The sequence below is a fragment of the Alligator sinensis genome, unplaced genomic scaffold (genome assembly GCF_000455745.1).
Source record: "Alligator sinensis unplaced genomic scaffold, ASM45574v1 scaffold635_1, whole genome shotgun sequence".
Taxonomy (NCBI): domain Eukaryota; kingdom Metazoa; phylum Chordata; order Crocodylia; family Alligatoridae; genus Alligator; species Alligator sinensis.
The window spans coordinates 768199-787702 of NW_005842482.1; the positions used below are offsets into that span (position 1 = coordinate 768199).

At 45.2% G+C, this 19504-nt stretch overlaps 1 protein-coding gene across 1 annotated transcript in view; it reads left to right on the plus strand.

The window, feature by feature from the left end:
- Positions 1 to 19504, plus strand: part of LOC112551503 (protein eyes shut homolog) — a 579454-nt gene that overhangs the window by 250556 nt on the left and 309394 nt on the right. The window contains 1 exon segment of the mRNA XM_025212766.1: positions 5059 to 5223. Within this exon segment, the coding sequence (XP_025068551.1) occupies positions 5059 to 5223 (165 nt within the window).

The following is a 19504-nucleotide window of genomic DNA, read 5'->3' on the forward strand; positions in this document are numbered from 1 at the left end:
TTAAAGATGGGGACCACATTGGCTATCTTCCAATCATCTGGCACCTGGCCCGAGCACCACAAGTGCTTGTAAAGCCGTGCTAAGGGCCCTGCAATAACCCCTGCTAGCTCCCTCAATACCCGGGGGTGGAGAGCATCTGGACCTGCTGATCTGAACACGTCCAGTCCCTCCAGAAGCACTCTAACCCGGTCCTCCCCAACCTTAGGTCTGGAGGCGTTCCCCTTGAGTCCGTCTTCAATCATGGTGGGGGAGTCCCGGTCCCTGCACAAGAAAATGGAGGTGAAGAATTTGTTAAAGAGGTCTGCCTTCTCCTCTGGCGCAACCACCAGATTGCCCAGCATATCTTGCAGGGGCCCCACATTTCCTGGTGCCTTCTTCATCCTCCCTATATATTTGAAAAAGGACTTTTTATTATCTTTGATCTTGGACGCTAGTCCTAGCTCTATGTCCGCCTTAGCTTTCCTAACAGTCCACTACAGGCCTGAGCAGTGGAGGTATATGCCTCTTTGGAGATAACCCCCCACTTCCACTGGGTGTACACAGCCTTTTTGGCAACCAGGCATTCCCCAGGGGGGCTTTTGGGCACTCTTGCCCCCTTTGCTTCTTGTTGGGATCATCACCCCTTGTGCCCTGAGTATCGTCTCCTTAAGGAACGACCACTCATCTTGGGCACTGAGTTCCCCTGCCCTGGAGAACCCCAGTGCCTCTCCCACTAATCTCCTCAACTCGTTAACTTCAATTATGAAAGAGGATTCATAAGAGTTTGAATTTGATCCTACTAGAAAAACCCAGCCATACTAAAAACTGAACTGCTGACTACCAAAATGTCTAGAATATAGCATCTAAGCTGCATGTGGTGCACCTTACCTTGGTAACCTGAAAAGTAGTGGATGTGCAAGCCCACTGAGTCATCTGCTGGATAGTTCAGATTCCTTCCTTCACTTGGCAGAGGTGGAGCAACTCTGCCATAAGAAAGGGGGATTCTGTCATTCTGTCATCACAGGAAAGCTTTAAGTGCACAGTTCTGACAACATAATATTGTAGTGAGCAACATAGTCTACTTTGTCAACATAACCAACCAAATAGTTAAGTAGTTGAAGTGTTTGCCAGATAGCTACTTTATTAATTGCATGTTAGTATCACAAAGCAAATATTCTTAATTAGGTTTTAACAGGGAAGCACAGCTTAATGTAATGTTCTAGATCAGGGGTGGCCAGAGTTACTTACCCTGGGAGCCACATCTGATCCTCTGTGGAAGTTCAAGAGCCAGAGAGCTTGGCAGGGGGAGAGGTGGAGGGGAGGAAGGGTGCTGAGCAACCTAGAGTGGAGCTGGAGAGCAGAGCAGGGGATGCTGAGCAACCGAGAGCTGATCAAGATTTTCTGCAAGGAACGCACCACAGGATAAGCAGCATGACTGCAGCCCCTAGCCTGGCAGCCTGGCACCTGAGTTGGCAGTCCTGGGAGGAGTGGGTGGGGCTTCAGGCAATTTTCGGTGAGCCGCACATACCGTGCCAGTGAGCCGCAAGTGGCTCCCGAGTCACGGTTTGGCCACCTCTGTTCTAGATTAAATAACCCAAGGCTTGCTTGACTTATTTTAAGCAGTGCCTCTAATAAAATAGATCTATAGAATTTAGGAAAAAGCTTGTGACTTTTGCATACTTTAACAGCCTTTCACCTTACCTGATAACATGTTATTGCATTTTATATCAAACATGATTGTCCTATATGCTAAGGATTACGTGCCCGTCTCCCCTCGATGGCCCGGTCCCACGCCGCCTTTGCCCGGGCAACTTGTCTTCCTAGCCTAGGGCTTTCATGTAGACCCAAACTCACCCGCCATGACTTCAGATGGTTCTCCAGTGGAGGGGGTCCCCTCAGAGGATGCCTCCAGAGTTGTCACGTGTCTTGATGGATGCCTACAGGGCTCCAACCTCCCCTACACCCCGGCCACACACCAACCTATGGGATGAGCCTCAGGATCTTTTACGACTGGCCCCTTTTGATGTCTTCCCCGGTACCTATTTGTCCTCCTCCGCAGACCAGCGCCTTGGGCTCTAGCCAGAACTGGAGGGTCCGGTGATGCTCTGCCTTTGGGGACAGATGCCCTGAGCATTCCACGATGGATGCTGTTGATTGCCACCATGTTCTCACCTGGTCCTCCATCTCCAAATGGGGTCTCTGACTCCCCAAGTCTGGTGCAGTGTGCTAGGCTCCCCTGCTCTCAGCAGGCAACAGAATGGATCTAACTAAGAAGGAAAAACAGGAACCGAACACTCACCACCAGAGAAGCCCCACGCCCAGGGAACAACCCAATGTGAGAAAAACAAAATAAAGGAAATAACAAGAAACATGGGAGGAAGAGACAAGAAAGAAAAGCAAAGAGGGACAACCGCAGGGGAGAGTCCTGTGCCCCCTTCGCCCCTAATGCCTTAAATCCGGCGCTTCCCCTGGGCCAGGGCCCAGGCCTTCACCCTGGCTGGGGTCTCTCTTATCCCCTCTGGGATCCATGTCTCCCTTAAGGTCACGGCACCTGCCACCTCCAATCGGAGCTCCCTCACTGGCTCTTCTCACTGCCGGTGCCGGCTCCACTGCCAACGCCTTTGATCTTCGCCAGTCTTCCCCGGCACAGAAATCCTCTACAGCTGCCACTGCCGGCTTTGTTGCCGGTGCCGGCCCCACTGCCGGCGCAAGCTCCACTGCTGGTACTTTTGATCTTCGCTGGTCTTCCCCAGCACAGAGATCCACTGCAGCTGCCACTGCCGGCTTCACTGCTGGTGCCAGCTCTGCTGCCAGTGCAGGCTTCACTGCCAGCTCCTTTGGTCTTCGCCGGTCTTCCCTGGCATGGAGATCCTCCTCAGCTCCCGCTGCCGCTGACAATGCTGCCCATGGTGGCGGGACGTGTTCCACTCAGCGGTTCCCTGCCACCCCTCCTCCCCTTGGCACCCCTACCTGTGCTCCCAGGGCCAGTTTTTAACTTCACCAGGTGACGTCTCTTCGTGATGTCACCCGGCCCCAGCTGGAGATAGGCGCAGCTGACAAACCACTTGGGCGATTTTCCCTGGTGTGCCTCCTCACTTCTCTGGGTCCCTGCAACAGGTAGGATTTTTTCTTCTTTTACTTTTGACTGGGGCCTGCCTCTGGACGAGGCTTCCCCCTTAGTCAACCCTGCATCCCTGGGGCAGATTATATATTTATTCTTGCTTTTTTGGAAAATAAAGTAGAGGTATGAATGGGTTTTTAGAGTTAAAAATCACAATAAGTCAGGAAATGGAAAAGTTGAGTTATCAACTGCAAAGTAAGCTTAACTTCACTTCATACATCCTTTGTATGGGAACTATTGTGGTGGAAAGTTTCATAGGTTAGTCAATTCTGCTGATGTTGAGGTATGACTAATATTATTTTTCTTAACAATATGAAAAATAGATTCCTTTTACATTTAGTAAACCAAATAGAAATTCTAAAGAAGATGCTTATCTAAAATATTTGCATTAAAACAAAAACCAACCATGGGAAATTTCAATATTAGAAATAAGTATTGGCATGTTAATCATTAAAACTGTCTTGTAAAGCTTGGCTTACATATGCTGCTGTGCCACAGTGATGCTTTGTGGAAGCAATTCACTTAGGAATAAGAATGCTATTGTTGAGCCAAGCCCTTTTCATCTGTCATGGCATTATTTGCACAGAGCCTGCCTATAGAAGACCAGCAAGCTCCAACTCCCTTAAGTAGATGAGCTCAGCTCGATAGACCCAACAAATCTGGAAGGAACTGTTTGCCTATGACTTTTTGAGCCTTTTTATGACTCTTCCTTATTCCTCTCCTGAAGGATTAGCCTTGTCTTTCATTTGTTTTACTTACACCCATGTCATAGCTGTTTTTGAGACCTTCAAAGAATGTTTTCTTCCTTGTTTCCTTTATTTAAATTTTGAAACATATCACTGGCTTTGTTCTCCTTACAAGCCTAGTAAAAAGTACTAAAGGATCATATCAGGCCAGACTCCTTAAGCGCCCTGTGGTAAGCAATTTGGCAATGAGCATAGGTATTCAGGGTGTGCATAAAAGTTCTAAAGAAAGAACACTATCACTAGTCAGAAGTCAAGATATACCTATTTGTCAAAAGGATTGTTGTATGGCTGAGTGAACTTTATTAACTATTTCCTTATTATCTAGGAGGCAGGGTTTTTTGGAGTGATATCTTTTATTGTGTCAACTGTATAGTTAGGAGAGATCTTAAGCAAACTTCTGGACAAAAGGTACCCTTCCTCAGGTCCTGGCAGAGCATCCTGATGGTTTTGGGTACCTTGTATCCAAAAGCTTGCCTAAGATCTCTTCCACCTCTACGGTTTGTCCAATTAAAGATATCGCTCCAAAAAAAAACAGCCCTTGCCTCTCATATTTTCTTTACCATCACAGCTACAATATCCCTCTAAACACTTACTAACTCAGTCTGTACCTTTGTTCCTCATTTGGATTTCTGGAGATGAGTGTATTCATTCTTAGACTAGGATACTTAAAGCATCTGAAAAATACTATACCGAGCCCCAGTTAGTTCTGCTTCATTTTATGAGGATGAAACCATTGTGCCACTTATAAGCTAATATACAAAAGTTAATGATAATTAAAACAATAATAAAAAAGCAAATGTATTTTCTTCACAATAATTTTCCCCTCATGTGCTTTCATTTAGAAAATCTATTCAGAACTGTGTTTTGAGTGGATTTTGTATGTGCGAAATCCAGTTTTCATCAGCATGTAAGAGATCTAAGGTTTATACAAAGTAGCATGTCTTCTCAAACAGCAGCAAGGCTGGATCTCTTATTATACTTTCCACATTAATTGACTTTCACTGATTCTGTCCCCTATTTCTTAAAAAAGGAAAAGGTAATAGTAATAATATTTTTTTACTGTTTCATAGTCATGTGTCTCACAAGTAGTATAGTAGTTTATTTATCCTCAAATATTAGCCATAAATACCTAGCATGAAAAGTCAATCCTATGCCTTGCTGATTGAGTTACATTTTATTTCTATATTATTATTTTTCTGTTTTCCATTGCAGATACAGCACTGTTTTTTCCATCTTTCAATGGGGATGCCTATTTAGAATTGCCTTCCCTAACATCTGTATCCGAGACCAAGATTGAATCTGGGCAGGAACAAAACAGAATTATAACTATATATTTGACAGTGAAAACAACTGCTTTAAATGGAACTATCCTTTATGGTGAGTACCTATAATGCTTGAACCTGGAGTAGCACTTTTATCTCCTTCAGCTCTTATTCACTTCAGGGTAGATCCAGCTGGCATGTCAGTGATTGAGTTGCTCATTAAGACGCAGTCGAACCCTTTTGGTATTCTTATACATGATACATTAAGAAATTGGCACCATAGTTCTTCATATTACACTGAAAAAGTTCTTTAATTTATGCCTCATTCAGTGGGACATAACTTACAAGTGAAAACACTGCTCATGACAGGGAAGAACGCAGCAAACATATGACTCCAATAATATAGTGTTATAGCTATAAAATACAAGTGCTGTGAATATTTCAAATAATTTATTATGGAGAGACAGTTCCTCCCTAGTTGGGCTGAGACTCGCTTCCCATTATAAGCCTGATCTTGATCCCAGGGTTTTACTAATGCTTACAAAATTACCATCAGTTGTACAATTTTGCAATATTTCAGAAGGCTCCCTGCGATTTCTTGTTATTGCAAATCTGCCAGCAGTCTCCAGGGGCTACTGTTGCAATCTGTGAGAATAGATGTAGGATATTATCGCTTGTTATCACAAGAGAGCATTGCTCATCATTAGTGCCTGCCCTCCTTCCTCCAAACTGTCCCACCTTCCCGAATATCCCTCCCACTTAGGAATGGGAAAGGCAGTTCTCTCCACAATTCCTATTTATACATTTTGCACATATTTTTTGGTTGAAACTTCATCTTGCACAGATGGTATAGGAAGTGAAACTGTTCTCTCTCAAGTGTAAAAAATATCAAAAGGCCTGACTAAAAGTCAGTCACCTTAACATTCCTTAAACAGTTCTTGTTGTTGGTTGCTAGGCATTTTGTATGTGACAGACTTGATTTACATCCTTTTGATCAAGAATCTGATGAAGAATATATTTCAACCACTCCTGCTTATTATACATCTAAACACAGAAGTTGCACTAGTTTTGTTTAATTGTTTTGGTTAAATTGGTACAGGTATTTTTGGTTTTCAGGATTTTTTTGTGGAGGGAGGGGGTTTAATAATATGTGGACATTTTTACGCACAAATTAAAAGATATAAGCCGGTTTAAATTGATATGAAGTCCTGTAGCAAGTCCAGCCTTGGGGCGGCCAAGTCACCCACTAGCAGCTGCCTGGGTCCCACCTTGCTTATCCCTTCTGGCCTCCCAAGGTCCCACCCTGTCATCTTTCTTGCCATGCCTTGATGGTAGTATTGAACAGGAAGGCTGCCACTTGAGTGCAAAGGGGTTTGCTTAAGCTCTTAGGCCCTTGTCTGGGATCAGTCCCCCTAGCCTTGGCCCACTACTCTGGCTGGACCCCTCCACCTGAAGTCCACTGTCACAGAACTCTCAGCTCCTGGGTCCCAGCTCTAGCCATGCCCTCAAAGGCTCTGGACCCCTTGCCCCCTCCTCCCCGCCAGGCTTGTCCTCACAGGCTCTGGGCCCTATGGCCTGGCTAATAGCAGAACTGGCCTCAGGAGCTGCTTGCAGCCTCCTAGTTTCTGAGAGTCCACAACTGGGCCTTGATCCTCTCAGCCTTAGGCCCTGTACTGCTTGTCCCAACCCCCTTGCAGGGTTTGGGACCCAGGGTGCCCCTGGCACCCTTCTCAGTGATCTTCTTGACTCCTAGAACCATGATATGGTCATCTGGTATGAAATCCAAGTGAAAAGATAAGAATACAAGGCACCAGGTGGCTTATCTTCTGGTGCCTAGTGGTGCAGGGGCTTCTTTGCAGCTCTCCTACAGTCTGGAGTCTTTCCTCATTGGCCAGTCAGGCCCCTTTCCAGCTCAGAGCTCTGCTTATTACAACCTTCAGAAACCAACTGCTCCCCTTGACTCAGGCCCTGGGCTTATATGTTGTTGGCTACAAAGCACCAACTCACAGGATCATTATAAAATTCTAGTTTATTGGACAGATGCAGAAGTCAGATCATAAACCTTGGTGCTGATCCCCTCAAACACACACATTCATGCATGTGCGCTCACACACACACACACACACACACACACACACACACACACACACACTCTCAAAGTAGCTAGCTCTGAACACTAACCACTGGTGTCAAGACGTACCTATCCCCAAGCGCTGGAGTCTGCTGTCGATGGCCAGTCGAGGCTTCTTTCAATGCGATGTTGCTTCAGAAGGGGGTCACTGGCTGGTCCTTCTGGCTGGGCAGGCAGGGTGCTGGTCGGGTCAAAGAGGGCACCATTGGGGGTCATTCTTCACTGCCTTTTATCCCACTGCCTTTTATCCCGCACTTTGGTGACTGCCCAATGCTTGAGCTTAACCAATCCAGGGGTCGTTGACCTCAAGGGATGTCCCTCTTGGTAGCTGCTGGATGCTAGCTGTCAGCCCCAGGGGTCACGTCTGCACATATGTGCAGTCTCAGGAGTCCATTGATAAATTTTGATTGATTCACTGCCGTGATGAATAGAGCTCTGGAAGTGGTTGATCAGGGGGTATTTCATCCCCAGGGTCTGTTTCCAGCATTGATTAGTTCAAATGGAGGTTTCTGTACCTTTAACAATGAAGGTTCCGGGAATTCTTGGCTCTTTATTGATTCTTTCTTCTCCTTGGTCTCTGATTTTGTAGGTGTTTATAATTGCCGCTCATTAACATGCTTATCCAGACTAGCTACTGTGTTACACAATCAACCATGGTTCATTCAGGGACCAGCTCCATAAAGAGATTCCTGCTCTTGCTAACATTGTTACATGGTACAACTTAGTTTTAAACTTAAAGTATATTTGTAAAAGCATCTACAAGCTCTATTTTCACTACAAATGCACCTTATATAAAAATAATAATGATATAATAAAAGAAAAAGAAAGAGAAAGGAAGAAAAGAGAAAGCATCCCCAAAAGGGGGCAAATACTAAAAGAGGGTCTTTTGCCATATGGAGGGGCTTCACATTTGGGGGTGGGGTGCAGACAAAAGGGATTTCTTCCTACATTGTCTCTCTCTTGGCCACCTGACCCACTGTTTCTGGTCCAGGTCTCTCAATCACTGGCTGCACTGTGCTGGCCCCACCAAATGGCCCTCTGCCCCATCAGATGGCTCATCTATGAAATGGCCCTCTGCCCCTATTAGTTCCTGCAGGTGTTGGACCCAGCCAGCTGCTCCCAGACTTCCTCTCACCTTCAGTAATTGGGTAGGGGCCCTGTAACAGGGAGCCAAAGACTCCTGTTACTAGAAAGGGGAAGACACATGAGGCTAGCCTGGGTACATAGGTAGGCAGGCAGCTGAGAGAAGGCTAGCTGCACAACAGTAGGCTGGAAGAATAGGGCAGATTCCCAAGCAGCCATAAGACTAAGGCTGCAAGCAGCGGAGCTAAGATGAAACAAGGGGAGCAGGCTTTCCATTAGACCTAAGCCGGAACACCTGTATGGGACTAGGGAGTCACCTGACTCAAAGGGGAAGTGGTCCAGAGCATATAAGCCCAGCACCTGGAGGAAGGCAGTCAGGCCCAGTGCATTGAAAGGAACAGAGCACCTAGTAGAGAGGGGCTGTAGAAGACTCCTTGGCAGGCACCAAAATACTCTGAGGGTAGCGAGGTGAGAGCCCAAGGGAAGAAGGGCTAGCTAAACATTTGTTCTACCAAGAGTGAGGGAGGCTTTGTTATAAAGTGGTTGCTTGCCTTTTCTAGTTGATAGTGGCAGACCAGATGCAGCTGTAAGAGTGAAAAGGAGACCACAGGGGTACCTGGGAGTCACGCCAAGGTTTGTGCCCTGCTAAAGGTAGGAGTCCAAGATGCAGATAGCTGAGTCTGAGAGGGCCAAACTCTGAGCCAGAAAGAGGCAAGAGAGATGGCCTGGAGCTGACAGGGCTAGGGGGCCCAGAGCCCACAGGGGGGGCAAGACCAGGATCAGGGGGCCTTGAGCCCAGGCAGGCCAGCATCAGGGCCAGGGCCAGGGGTCCCAGAAGGCAAGGTCTGGTACATCGGATCTAGGCTGAGACGGGCACAGCTGAAAAAAAGAAGCCAAAGCCAGAAAGGCCAAAGCTACAACAAAGGTTTCATAGTTTCATAGTTTCAGGGTCGGAAGGGACCTAATAGATCTTCTAGCCCGCCCCCCCGCCAGGGCGGGAGAACAACCCAAAAAACACAAACAAAACCACTCACCCTAAAAACAAAAACGGGACTCAAATGAGTCCAGCCAGGTAAGTATCCAGCCTCTTCTTAAAGATCCCCAGGGTAGGGGCCAGCACCACCTCCCTTGGAAGTTGGTTCCAGCTCCTAGCCGCCCTGACTGTGAAGTAGTTTTTTCGGATGTCCAATCTGTACCTCCTCTCCATCAACTTGTGCCCATTACTCCTTGTTATGCCAGCGGGGGCTAGGGGAAACAGCGTCTCCCCCAAACCCTTCTGGTTCCCCCTAGTGAGTTTATAGACGGTCACCAGGTCCCCCCTCAGCCTTCTCTTGTGGAGGCTGAATAGGTTCAAGTCCCGCAGTCTCTCACTGTAGGGTCTGCCCTGTTGTCCCCGGATCATGCGGGTGGCCCTCCTCTGGACCCTCTCCATGTTGTCCACATCCCTCCTGAAATGGGGCGCACAGAACTGGACACAATACTCCAGCTGCGGCCTGACCAGCGTCGCATAGAGGGGGAGGATCACCTCCCTGGCTCTACTCGAGATGCACCTGTGGATGCACGACAAGGTCCGGTTAGCCCTGCCAACCATGACCTCGCATTGTCGGCCCATGTTCATCTTGGAGTCAATAATGACACCAAGATCCCTTTCCGCCTCCGTGCTCTCAAGTAGGGAGCTCCCCATCGTATAAGTGTGCTGCTGGTTCCTACTACCCAAGTGCAGCACCCTGCACTTGTCCGTATTGAAACGCATCCTGTTCCTGTCTGCCCACCCCTGTAACCTATCCAGATCCTTCTGCAATCTCTCTCTCCCTGCTAGCGTGCTCACCTCCCCCCAAATTTTGGTGTCATCAGCGAATTTAAACAGGTTGCTCTCCACCCCAACATCAAGATCGCTGATGAAGAAATTGAACAGCGCAGGCCCCAGGACCGAGCCCTGGGGGACTCCACTACCCACCTCCCCCCAAGTCGAATATGATCCATCCACCACCACCCTCTGAGTGCGACCCTTCAGCCAATCTGCAATCCATCTGACCGTGTAGGCATCTATGCCACAGTCGCCTAGTTTATTAATTAGGATGGGGTGAGAGACGGTGTCAAAGGCCTTGCTGAAGTCCAGAAAGACTACATCCACCGCGACACCTGCATCCATGGCCTTTGTGACCTGATCATAAAAGGCAATCAGGTTGGTCTGACATGATCTCCCCCTAATAAATCCATGCTGATTGCCCCTGAGCATCATCTCGGATGCCGGCCCATCACAAATGTGCTCCTTGATGATCTTCTCAAAGAGCTTCCCCAGGATTGAGGTAAGACTGACGGGCCTATAATTGCCCGGGTCCTCCCTTTTCCCTTTTTTGAAGATGGGGACCACATTAGCTACCTTCCAATCGTCTGGCACCTGGCCCAAGCACCACGATCGCTCGTAGAGCCGTGCCAGGGGCCCTGCAATAACCCCAGCCAGCTCCCTCAGCACCCTGGGGTGGAGAGCATCCGGACCCGCTGACTTGAACGCGTCCAGCCCCTCCAGAAGCTCTCTAACCCGGTCCTCCCCAACCTGAGGTCTGAAGGCGATCCCCTCGCGTCCGGCTTCTATCACAGCAGGGAAGTCCCGGTCCCTGCACAAGAAAACGGAGGTGAAGAATTGGTTAAAGAGGTCCGCTTTATCCTCTGACGCAACCACCAGATTGCCCCGCATATCCTGCAGGGGCCCCACATTACCCGGCGCCTTCTTCATCCTCCCAATATATTTGAAAAAGGACTTTTTGTTATCCTTAATCCTGGACGCTAATCCGAGCTCTATCTCCGCCTTGGCCTTCCTAACAGCCCGCCTGCAGGCCCGAGCAGAGGAGGTATACTCCTCTTTGGAGATTACACCCCCCTTCCACCGGGCGTACGCCACCCTTTTGGCAAGCAGGCATTCCCGGACACCCTTGGTGAGCCAGGGGGGCTTTTGGACACTCCTGCCCGCCTTGCTTCTTGTCGGGATGGACACCCCTTGGGCCCCGAGTATCGTTTCCTTAAGGAACGACCACTCCTCTTGGACGCTGAGTTCCTCTGCCCTCAAGGACCCCAGTTCCTCTCCCACTAATCTCCTCATCTCACTGAAGTTGGCCCTCCTGAAGTCTAGGGCCACCACCTTGCTGCGGGCCCTTGACACTCTACGCTGGATGGTGAATTCCAGCACGCGATGATCACTATTGCCCAGGTGGTCAAGAACCTGGAGGCCTCTTACCAGGTCGTCGCCTGCGGTTGTGAGCCCTGAGAGGTCCAAGCATTGTGGTGGGCTGGGCAGCCCCTCTGAAATGAGGTCATATACCATGTGCACAGCAAGGGTGTGGCTAGGGGAGCAGATAGAGGCCATGAAGACCATGAAGACCTGGTATCCTAGGGGACCAATAGGGCTGGAAGGGCCTTGGTGGATTGGCTGAAAGCAAATTGTCAGTGGACTGGACTCACTCTGAGCCCTCAGGTTAGCTTCCCAATCTTTTTTTTAACGATATCAAGGTGTGGCAGGAAATCAATAGGGAAGGGCACCACGAGGGATGCCGCATGTGGGAGCCGCATGTCTACCAGGGCTGTCACAGTGCCACTGGGCTTGGGTCCTGTCACAGGCCCCATTACAGGTCCATATATAAAATGTGCACTTTCTAAGTAAAAAATCACATTCTAACTCTATCCATTCAACTGTCAGTGATTTCTAACCAGGATGCTGTGGCACCCTGGGATACTGTGAATATTTTTAAGGTTGCCACAGGCTGCCACACAGTATTAGTACTGGTTGCCCTTCTAAGTTACTGGCTGTCCTTTTAACATTCTCAAATAGGCCCTTTCTAGACTTTGCACTTGTCACTGGAAATGGCAAAGAATTTTTCCTCAAATCTAAAAAGTTCATAATATGTCACTTTTAAGATATCAATTTTTTTTTAAAGTATAGTTTGAAAGGTTTTTTTCTAACACTTTTTGCCATGCTTTATTTTAAGAATATCTAGAAACTTTAAATGAGGTTTATTTAAAAGAATTTGGTGTGATCTAGTGTCAATTATGAGATGAAAAAAAGACTTATTTGGTAAGTGGGTGTATTACCTAGGGATGTCAGACTCAAGTAACTCAGTGCAGAGGCTTATGAAAGATGGAAAGGTTCACTAGAAACCTATGCTTGAATTAATGTACATTAAGGTTATCATTAACTAGTTTCCCTGTTGAAAGACCATTCAAAATGAAAGCCAAAGGACATGACTCAGAGTACCACCCTTTCATCTCCCTGCTGTTTGCATAGGAGCAAATATCAGGTATATTGTCCTTCCTTCCCCTTGCACTAAGTACTGAGATGTACAGGGAAATGAAAGATTGTTTCAGTACAGGTACATAAGGCTTTTGTACAATCTGGCCCTTGGTAATAAACAGGCAATCTTTATTTGTTTTAACAATGTCATTATATGAAATTAATCAGATATGAAAAGTTTGGCATTTTCAAATAGGCTGGGTTCAGAAGAAAGTCTGCCTTTCCTTGACATGTTTGTATCAAACAAGAGCCAAAGTAGCCTTGGAATTAATAGGTTCCCCTGGAGTATTGTTGAGCATAAGTGATGTGCAATAGCTTTGAGTGTTCAGGCTGTCCTGTAAACTTTATCTGCACGGTTTGCTTGGTTTTTGTTTCTTCTACAAACAGCAGAGGCAAAGAATGTCAGACCTTAAATAGTTTTGACAAGGCTGGCAAATGTACCATGTTTAATTTGCTTGGCTTTGACTACTTAGTGTGCAAAGAGCAGGTTGTCAAATGAAGAACACTTTACTGATCTCTGATTTTTTGATAGATATTTCACATATATTTACAATTTTGGACAATATGGAATAACAAATGCACCATGGTCCCCGATTATGATCTCACTTCCACTAATTTTAGCACCATGTAGATCCAGTGGGCATGTCCAGATGAGCACAGACACGCAGTATATGGTGCTGCAAACCCATTTGCGGCTCCACACACCACACGTGCAGATGTTTCTCATGGTGCTACTTCACAGTATGGCGGGAAGTGTTTGACCCCAGGATCTCCTGGGGAAACATGAAGGCTTCCAAATTACATTTCACAAACTAGTGGATACTTGTCTGGAACACAAGTATATATTTAAGTAATGATAGCATCTTTCTGTACCACTTGTACAAACTAATGCTTTTGTCTGTTACCTAACCATGAAGTATAAAAGATGATAGCTCATCATTAAAGTTACAGGTAGCAGTGCATTATGAAATAAATCTAAAGAATACTGACCTGTGGGGTGGGGGTGGAGAGGGTGTGTGAATATAGGATTTTAAGATGAAAACCAAAGTGATTTTACGATTTTCTAGTTACACTGAACTGGCAGGGATGCATTTGGGGCATGAAAATAAAAAATAAATTCAAATAATATATGGGAAAGGAGTGTAGAACTCTACTATAAGGGGGTTACATTCTTAATTTTAATCTAGACACAGTCCATAGCTTAATTAATATGCATTTTAGATCAGAATGTTCATTTTTGCCGACTGCTGCTTTCATTTTCACATGATCACACTACAAATTAGGAGAGGAGCCTGTAAAAGAGCAAAAGACAGCAAGCAACTCTGACTTTTCTACCTAGCAGGATCTCTAATGATACTTTTCCTACTGACTTATTGTAACACTTTCTGCACATTCCAATTCACATTTTCATTCCCTTTTTTATTGTACTTGTATGGGACGGTCAGTAAAAGTGGAATCGGTTCTGCCACCTGTGTCTGCTTATTTTACTCACACATATACTAACTTCACTAAGAATTATCCACGTAAGTAATTATGATGTACATAAGTAAACTATGATGCACAGCTAATATTTTTCCATGTGTGTCCATATGGGAAATTTTGCCAATGTACAGTCATTTGGAAATTTTTCCAGTACAGTAATATCAATTCCCCCAAGAGTAAATATACAAAGTTATATAAATATGCAAAGGAAGGACGAATAAAGGAAGCTAGCAGTAGTGTTGGCAGTAACCTCATATAATTCTTGAGCTCAAGTGAGTGCAAGGGTTATGACTTAGACTATGTCCTCCTAGACACACAGGATGCATACGGATGAGCAAATACTTGCGGTTTGTAGCACCGCAGACCCATCTGCGGCGCCACAAGCTGCATGCACCATACATGTAGGCATTTGCCATTCTTCTAATTTATAGTGTGGTGGGGGGTTTTTGACACTGGGAGGTCCCAATGTCAAAAAACCCACAGCAGAAAAAGCAGGGCAGCACATGTAGCGGCAGCAAGCATCACCTGAAACCAGAGCTTAGCCAGCCAGAACCACACTTCTGGATCACTACCACTGGAGTCCTGGAAGGCCCCCAGGGCCCCAGGTAAGGCTGCTGGGGCCAGCTCTGATGCTGGCCCCAGCCTCCCCTACCCCACCTGGAGCATTTTTCCATCCCATGTTCAGGGGCATTCGCCAGGGCAAAAAGCAGCGACACAAAGTTGTGCTGCCACCTTTTTCCCCATGGCAACCACATGCCCCTGCTTGTGGGGATGCAACCATAGGGTAGAAACAGACATCACTTGATGTCCCATTTATGTTGCCATAATTTTTATTTTTTTTTATGGAGGCATCAATGTGCAACAAATAGATGTACCTACCTTTTGTTATACCACATCACAGGCAAATCAGTGGCATGACAAAAAGTACTAATAAATTATGCTGCTTTATTGTGGTGGGCATCTATTAGCTCTGTGGTGGGAGAGGGTGGGCAGCTTAAGCTGCCTGTACTCTTCAGGTACCCAGAGCAGGTGCTCTGAGACTATGAAGGCTCCTCAAGCACCTACCTAGCTTTTCCTGCTTACAGAGATGCACCCCAGAGAATCTCAGGATACATCTCTATAAGTGAAAAAGTCAAGATTTTCTGCTTACAGAGGCCCATTTTAGATCTCCAGAGGTGCATCTCCATAAGTGGGGGAAGTCTGCATAGGTCTCAGCATGGAGCCACAGAACCCAGGAAATCCCTTGTGCCTCATGCCTCTACTAGGGACTGACTTACCCAGCCAATCCCACCTGGGTGGCAGGGAAAGTTGGGCATTCTTAACTTACCCAGACCCACCTCTGGGACCTATCGGGACACATCTGGGTAAATGAGGGAAGTCTGGGTTTCTCTACTGACCCACACCTGTCTCCAGCAGATCCTAGGGCTGGGTCTGAGTAAGCAGGAAAACCCAGATGATCTGCTTCAGATGTAGAACATCCAGGAGACAGTCTGGGTGAGGCCATTGAGAACATCTGGGTGGCAGAATAGGAACAGGCTGGCTACAAGACCTGTGCAGAGGCAGCAGTATTAAGATTGTTGATACCTCTTTATTGTAAATAGTTGTATATAAGTGATGTACATAATAAAGAGTTGTTTTCACATCACAAATCTCAAGATACCACAAGGATGAGATTGTAATATATCCCTTTGCAAGAGGCTTAGGGAAAGGAAAAGGTCCTTTCACCATTTCTATTTCTCTTTAGCACCAGTGAAGGGTTAGGTATCATCCAGGCCAATATGGATTTGCATAGTCCATGCTGGTTTAAATATCTGTATCTAAATTTGTCCCTGTTGTTGATCAAAATCTACTAGAAATTTGATCCCCTGGGCTATAATTTTCCTTTATGGCCAACTAAGTACATTTTTTTTTCCTTTTAAAAATCGCACATAGCTCAATTTATGTTTATAACTCAATCCTACAATAACTCAACCCAAACAATGCTTGATTTGATAGATGTGCAAGTCATTTTGCTAGCCTGCCTATATTTTGAAAGGTACTGTAAATCACGTTTTCACACATAGTTGATCAAGTATTTCATAGCTTCATTTTATTAGATATTTGTACATCTAAGAAGTTGAGATTTCCCAAATTTCTTCTTGAAAGAGTCCAGAGGAGAGCCACGTGTATGATCAGAAGGCAGGAGATTAGGTCCTATAAAGAGAGGCTGAGAGCCATGGGACTCTTCAGCTGGAAAAGCACAGGCTGAGGGGAGACCTGGTGGCTGCTTATAAGTACATCAGGGGTGTGCATCAGGATCTGAGGGGACAACTGTTCACTAGAGCACCCCAAGGGATGACAAGGACCAACACTCACAAACACCTCCAAGACCATTTTAGGCTGGACATAAGGAAAAACTTCTTTACTGTCCGAGACCCCAAGGCCTGGAATAGGCTCCCTCCAGAAGTGGTGCAAGTACCTACTCTGGACTCCTTTAAGAAGTGTTTGGATGCCTATCTTGCTGGGATCCTTTGACCCCAGCTGACTTCCTGCCCCTGGGGCAGGGGGCTGGACTCAATGATCTCCCAAGGTCCCTTTCAGCCCTAATTTCTATGAAATCTATGAAATCTATAGCATGTCCTCATTCCAGGTGCTGGTTAAAGTTTGCAATGAATTTATGTTACAGAATTTTACACTGATCAAAATTCCAAGGACATATTTTCAAAACCCACAAAGTTTACACTTGCAATACTGACACTTGTATTTGTAAACAGTGGAAGATATAGCAGAGTGTCCTTTTTCTTTGTGCAAATATTCACTTTCCCAGCAAAATTTGGAATGGCAGTTTTGTAAATTTGATCTTATGAACAACTTTGTGGATACTTTTCTGAGACGCTGTAGTTCCCAAAACTGTTTTAAATTGTCTTATTTCTTGTAAGTCTTAACTTTTTTTTATTAGGCTCCACAATATTTTTCTACTGTATATTTCTCTTTCAACCTCTTTAAGGTGTTCAATAATATCAGGCTACCAGACTAAATACTGAGTATGAAAATTATTCTTATTAAAAATGACGTATATATATTTTCTACTCTGCCTGAACATTTTAATTGATGCAGAAAAAGTAAAGGGAAGATAAAACTTAGAAATTCATAGCAGGCAGTGCTGGTGGAAGAATAGTTAGTCTTCTTAGAAATAACAGTATGAAACAGACCCTTAGTGAAAGCAGAATAGAAGAAAAATCAGCAGGTGAGGAAAAAAGACAGCTTTTCGTAACTGCCACCGAACAAGCCTTCTGAATTCCGGGACCCATACAAAGAAGCTTCTAATAAAGCAGAAGGAGACAGAGTGAGATAAAGGATATGTCATAAGGTGCACCTGTTGAAAAAAATTAATACTCTTTCTTGAAGCAACACAAATCTGAAGACTTTGTCATGGGATATAGAACTGTCAACCAGACTTTCACTTTGTGCTGCTTCTTTGAAAAGAACTAATAATATGCCAAGGAAATGCATGATCCTCAAGGATTTAGAGGAGGCATTTGACCAAATCCCTGATGGTAAATTATAACAGTTCCTCTACACAGACATAATTCAGAGCCAACTTTTATACTGTTGTAAATGCAAGTATTTAAAGTGAGAAAAGTGTGTCTGGGTCATTGGCAAAAGCTATGATTAATTTGTTCTCAGTAGTACTTACATGTTACCACAGCTACTGTCCTTCTGTTTACGAAAAAGACGTACAAGTACAACTCGGCTGGAGAAGGGCTTTAAATAGAAACTGTCATGTTTCCTGATCAGTCCTTTTCTGATGTATCCTCACTTAATTACACAAAGGCATACAACATGTGGGGGTTAGCTTTATTTTCGCAAGAGGTGTTACAAGTACCATAGGATAAGTCAGCATTCCTATTATTATAGTTCGGTTCCTGTTCAGCATATTAGCCTAGAGGCAACAGAAATATTTCAAAAGCTAGATAAATCCAGTTGCTTTAATATGAAATGTGTATCTCTGTGTTCTTTTCTTCCTCTATAATGTCCCAGGTTAACTCCAAAAAATGCAAAATAATTTCTAGCCTTTGTGTTTTTCAAACCATTTTTTTAAATGTACATTTATACTATAATTCTTTCATACCCTACCATAATTGATTCTCAAGTGAAAGAATTAACCCTAAATCTAATCCATCATGAACACAAATTGAAATATACACCCATCTTTACTCTGAATTCTCATAGTCAGTTTTCATTGAGCCATTCTGCATTCCAAGAATAAAAATCTGATGAAATTTGAGGTTCCAGTTTTGTTTGTCCAGAGTACAGCCTCTGTTTATCCTGGGCCTTACTTGGTCTTGTACTTGTCAGAACACCACACCTCATTACTGTGTAATTTTTTTAAACCATCTGCGCAAGCTCTCTCTTCTGTTTTGGGTTCTTCCCCCAAACTTTCTTCCCAAGAGCCAGAGAACCATCCATGAGGTACTTCTAGGGCTTGTCTTTACCCCTTCAGTGCCCAGTTCTGGGGAAGAAGGTACTGAGCGCACCTGCCTATTCAAGCCTGCTAACAAGCTCCAAAGCTGGAAATTTGTCAATGAAGTTGTTTTTGACATTCCACCTGACTCCCAAGGCATCACCTCAACTGTCACTGGCAATCCCTCAATTTGCAGATGATCTCTACCATAGCTCATTGAAGGGTCTTAAGGTGACTTAAGGGCCAAATCTTTGAGCAACAGATCATCCAAAGAAGTTGCAAATCTTTCCACAGTACAGACTTGGCCAAAGGCTCAGATTTCTCTCTTATTATTTTCTCCTCTCTGTCTTCTCTGCTTCAAGGGCAAGATACTTTACCCTGAAAAGGGCTATCACATGATTGAGGTTGCTGTGCCATTGGAGTCAGCCAGCAGCCAGCTCCTCCCAGCTCTTGAATTTGGCATTCATTTTTGTTGAGGTATGCCTTCAATGTGTCCATATAGCATTTCTTCTGGCCACTGTAAGATCTCAGGCTGTTACTAAGCTGGGAGTAGAGCACTTGTTTTGGGAGTTGAGAGTCAGGCATATGTACATAATGTCTCATCCAGTGACTTTGGCATGTGAGGAACACCAACTCAATGCTGATAACAATAGCTTCAGCAGGGATGCTAGCATTTGTGTGGTGATCTTCCTATTTGATATGGAGGATTTTTCTGGAGGCACCATTGGTGATACTTCTCCAGGCTCTTGAGATGATGATGTCTTTCACATTTCATATCTGTAAATAAGAGTGAGGATGATGACTGCATTGTACATGTGGATCTTGGTGTCTTTCTAGAGATTGTAATAAATTAAGACACATCAAGCAGTTTCCCAAAGGAGACACTTGTGCACTGGATCCTGTGCTGGATTTTGTCATCAATGTCCACTGTCTGAGAGAGGTGGCTACTGAAGTAAAGCAAGAGCTGAACT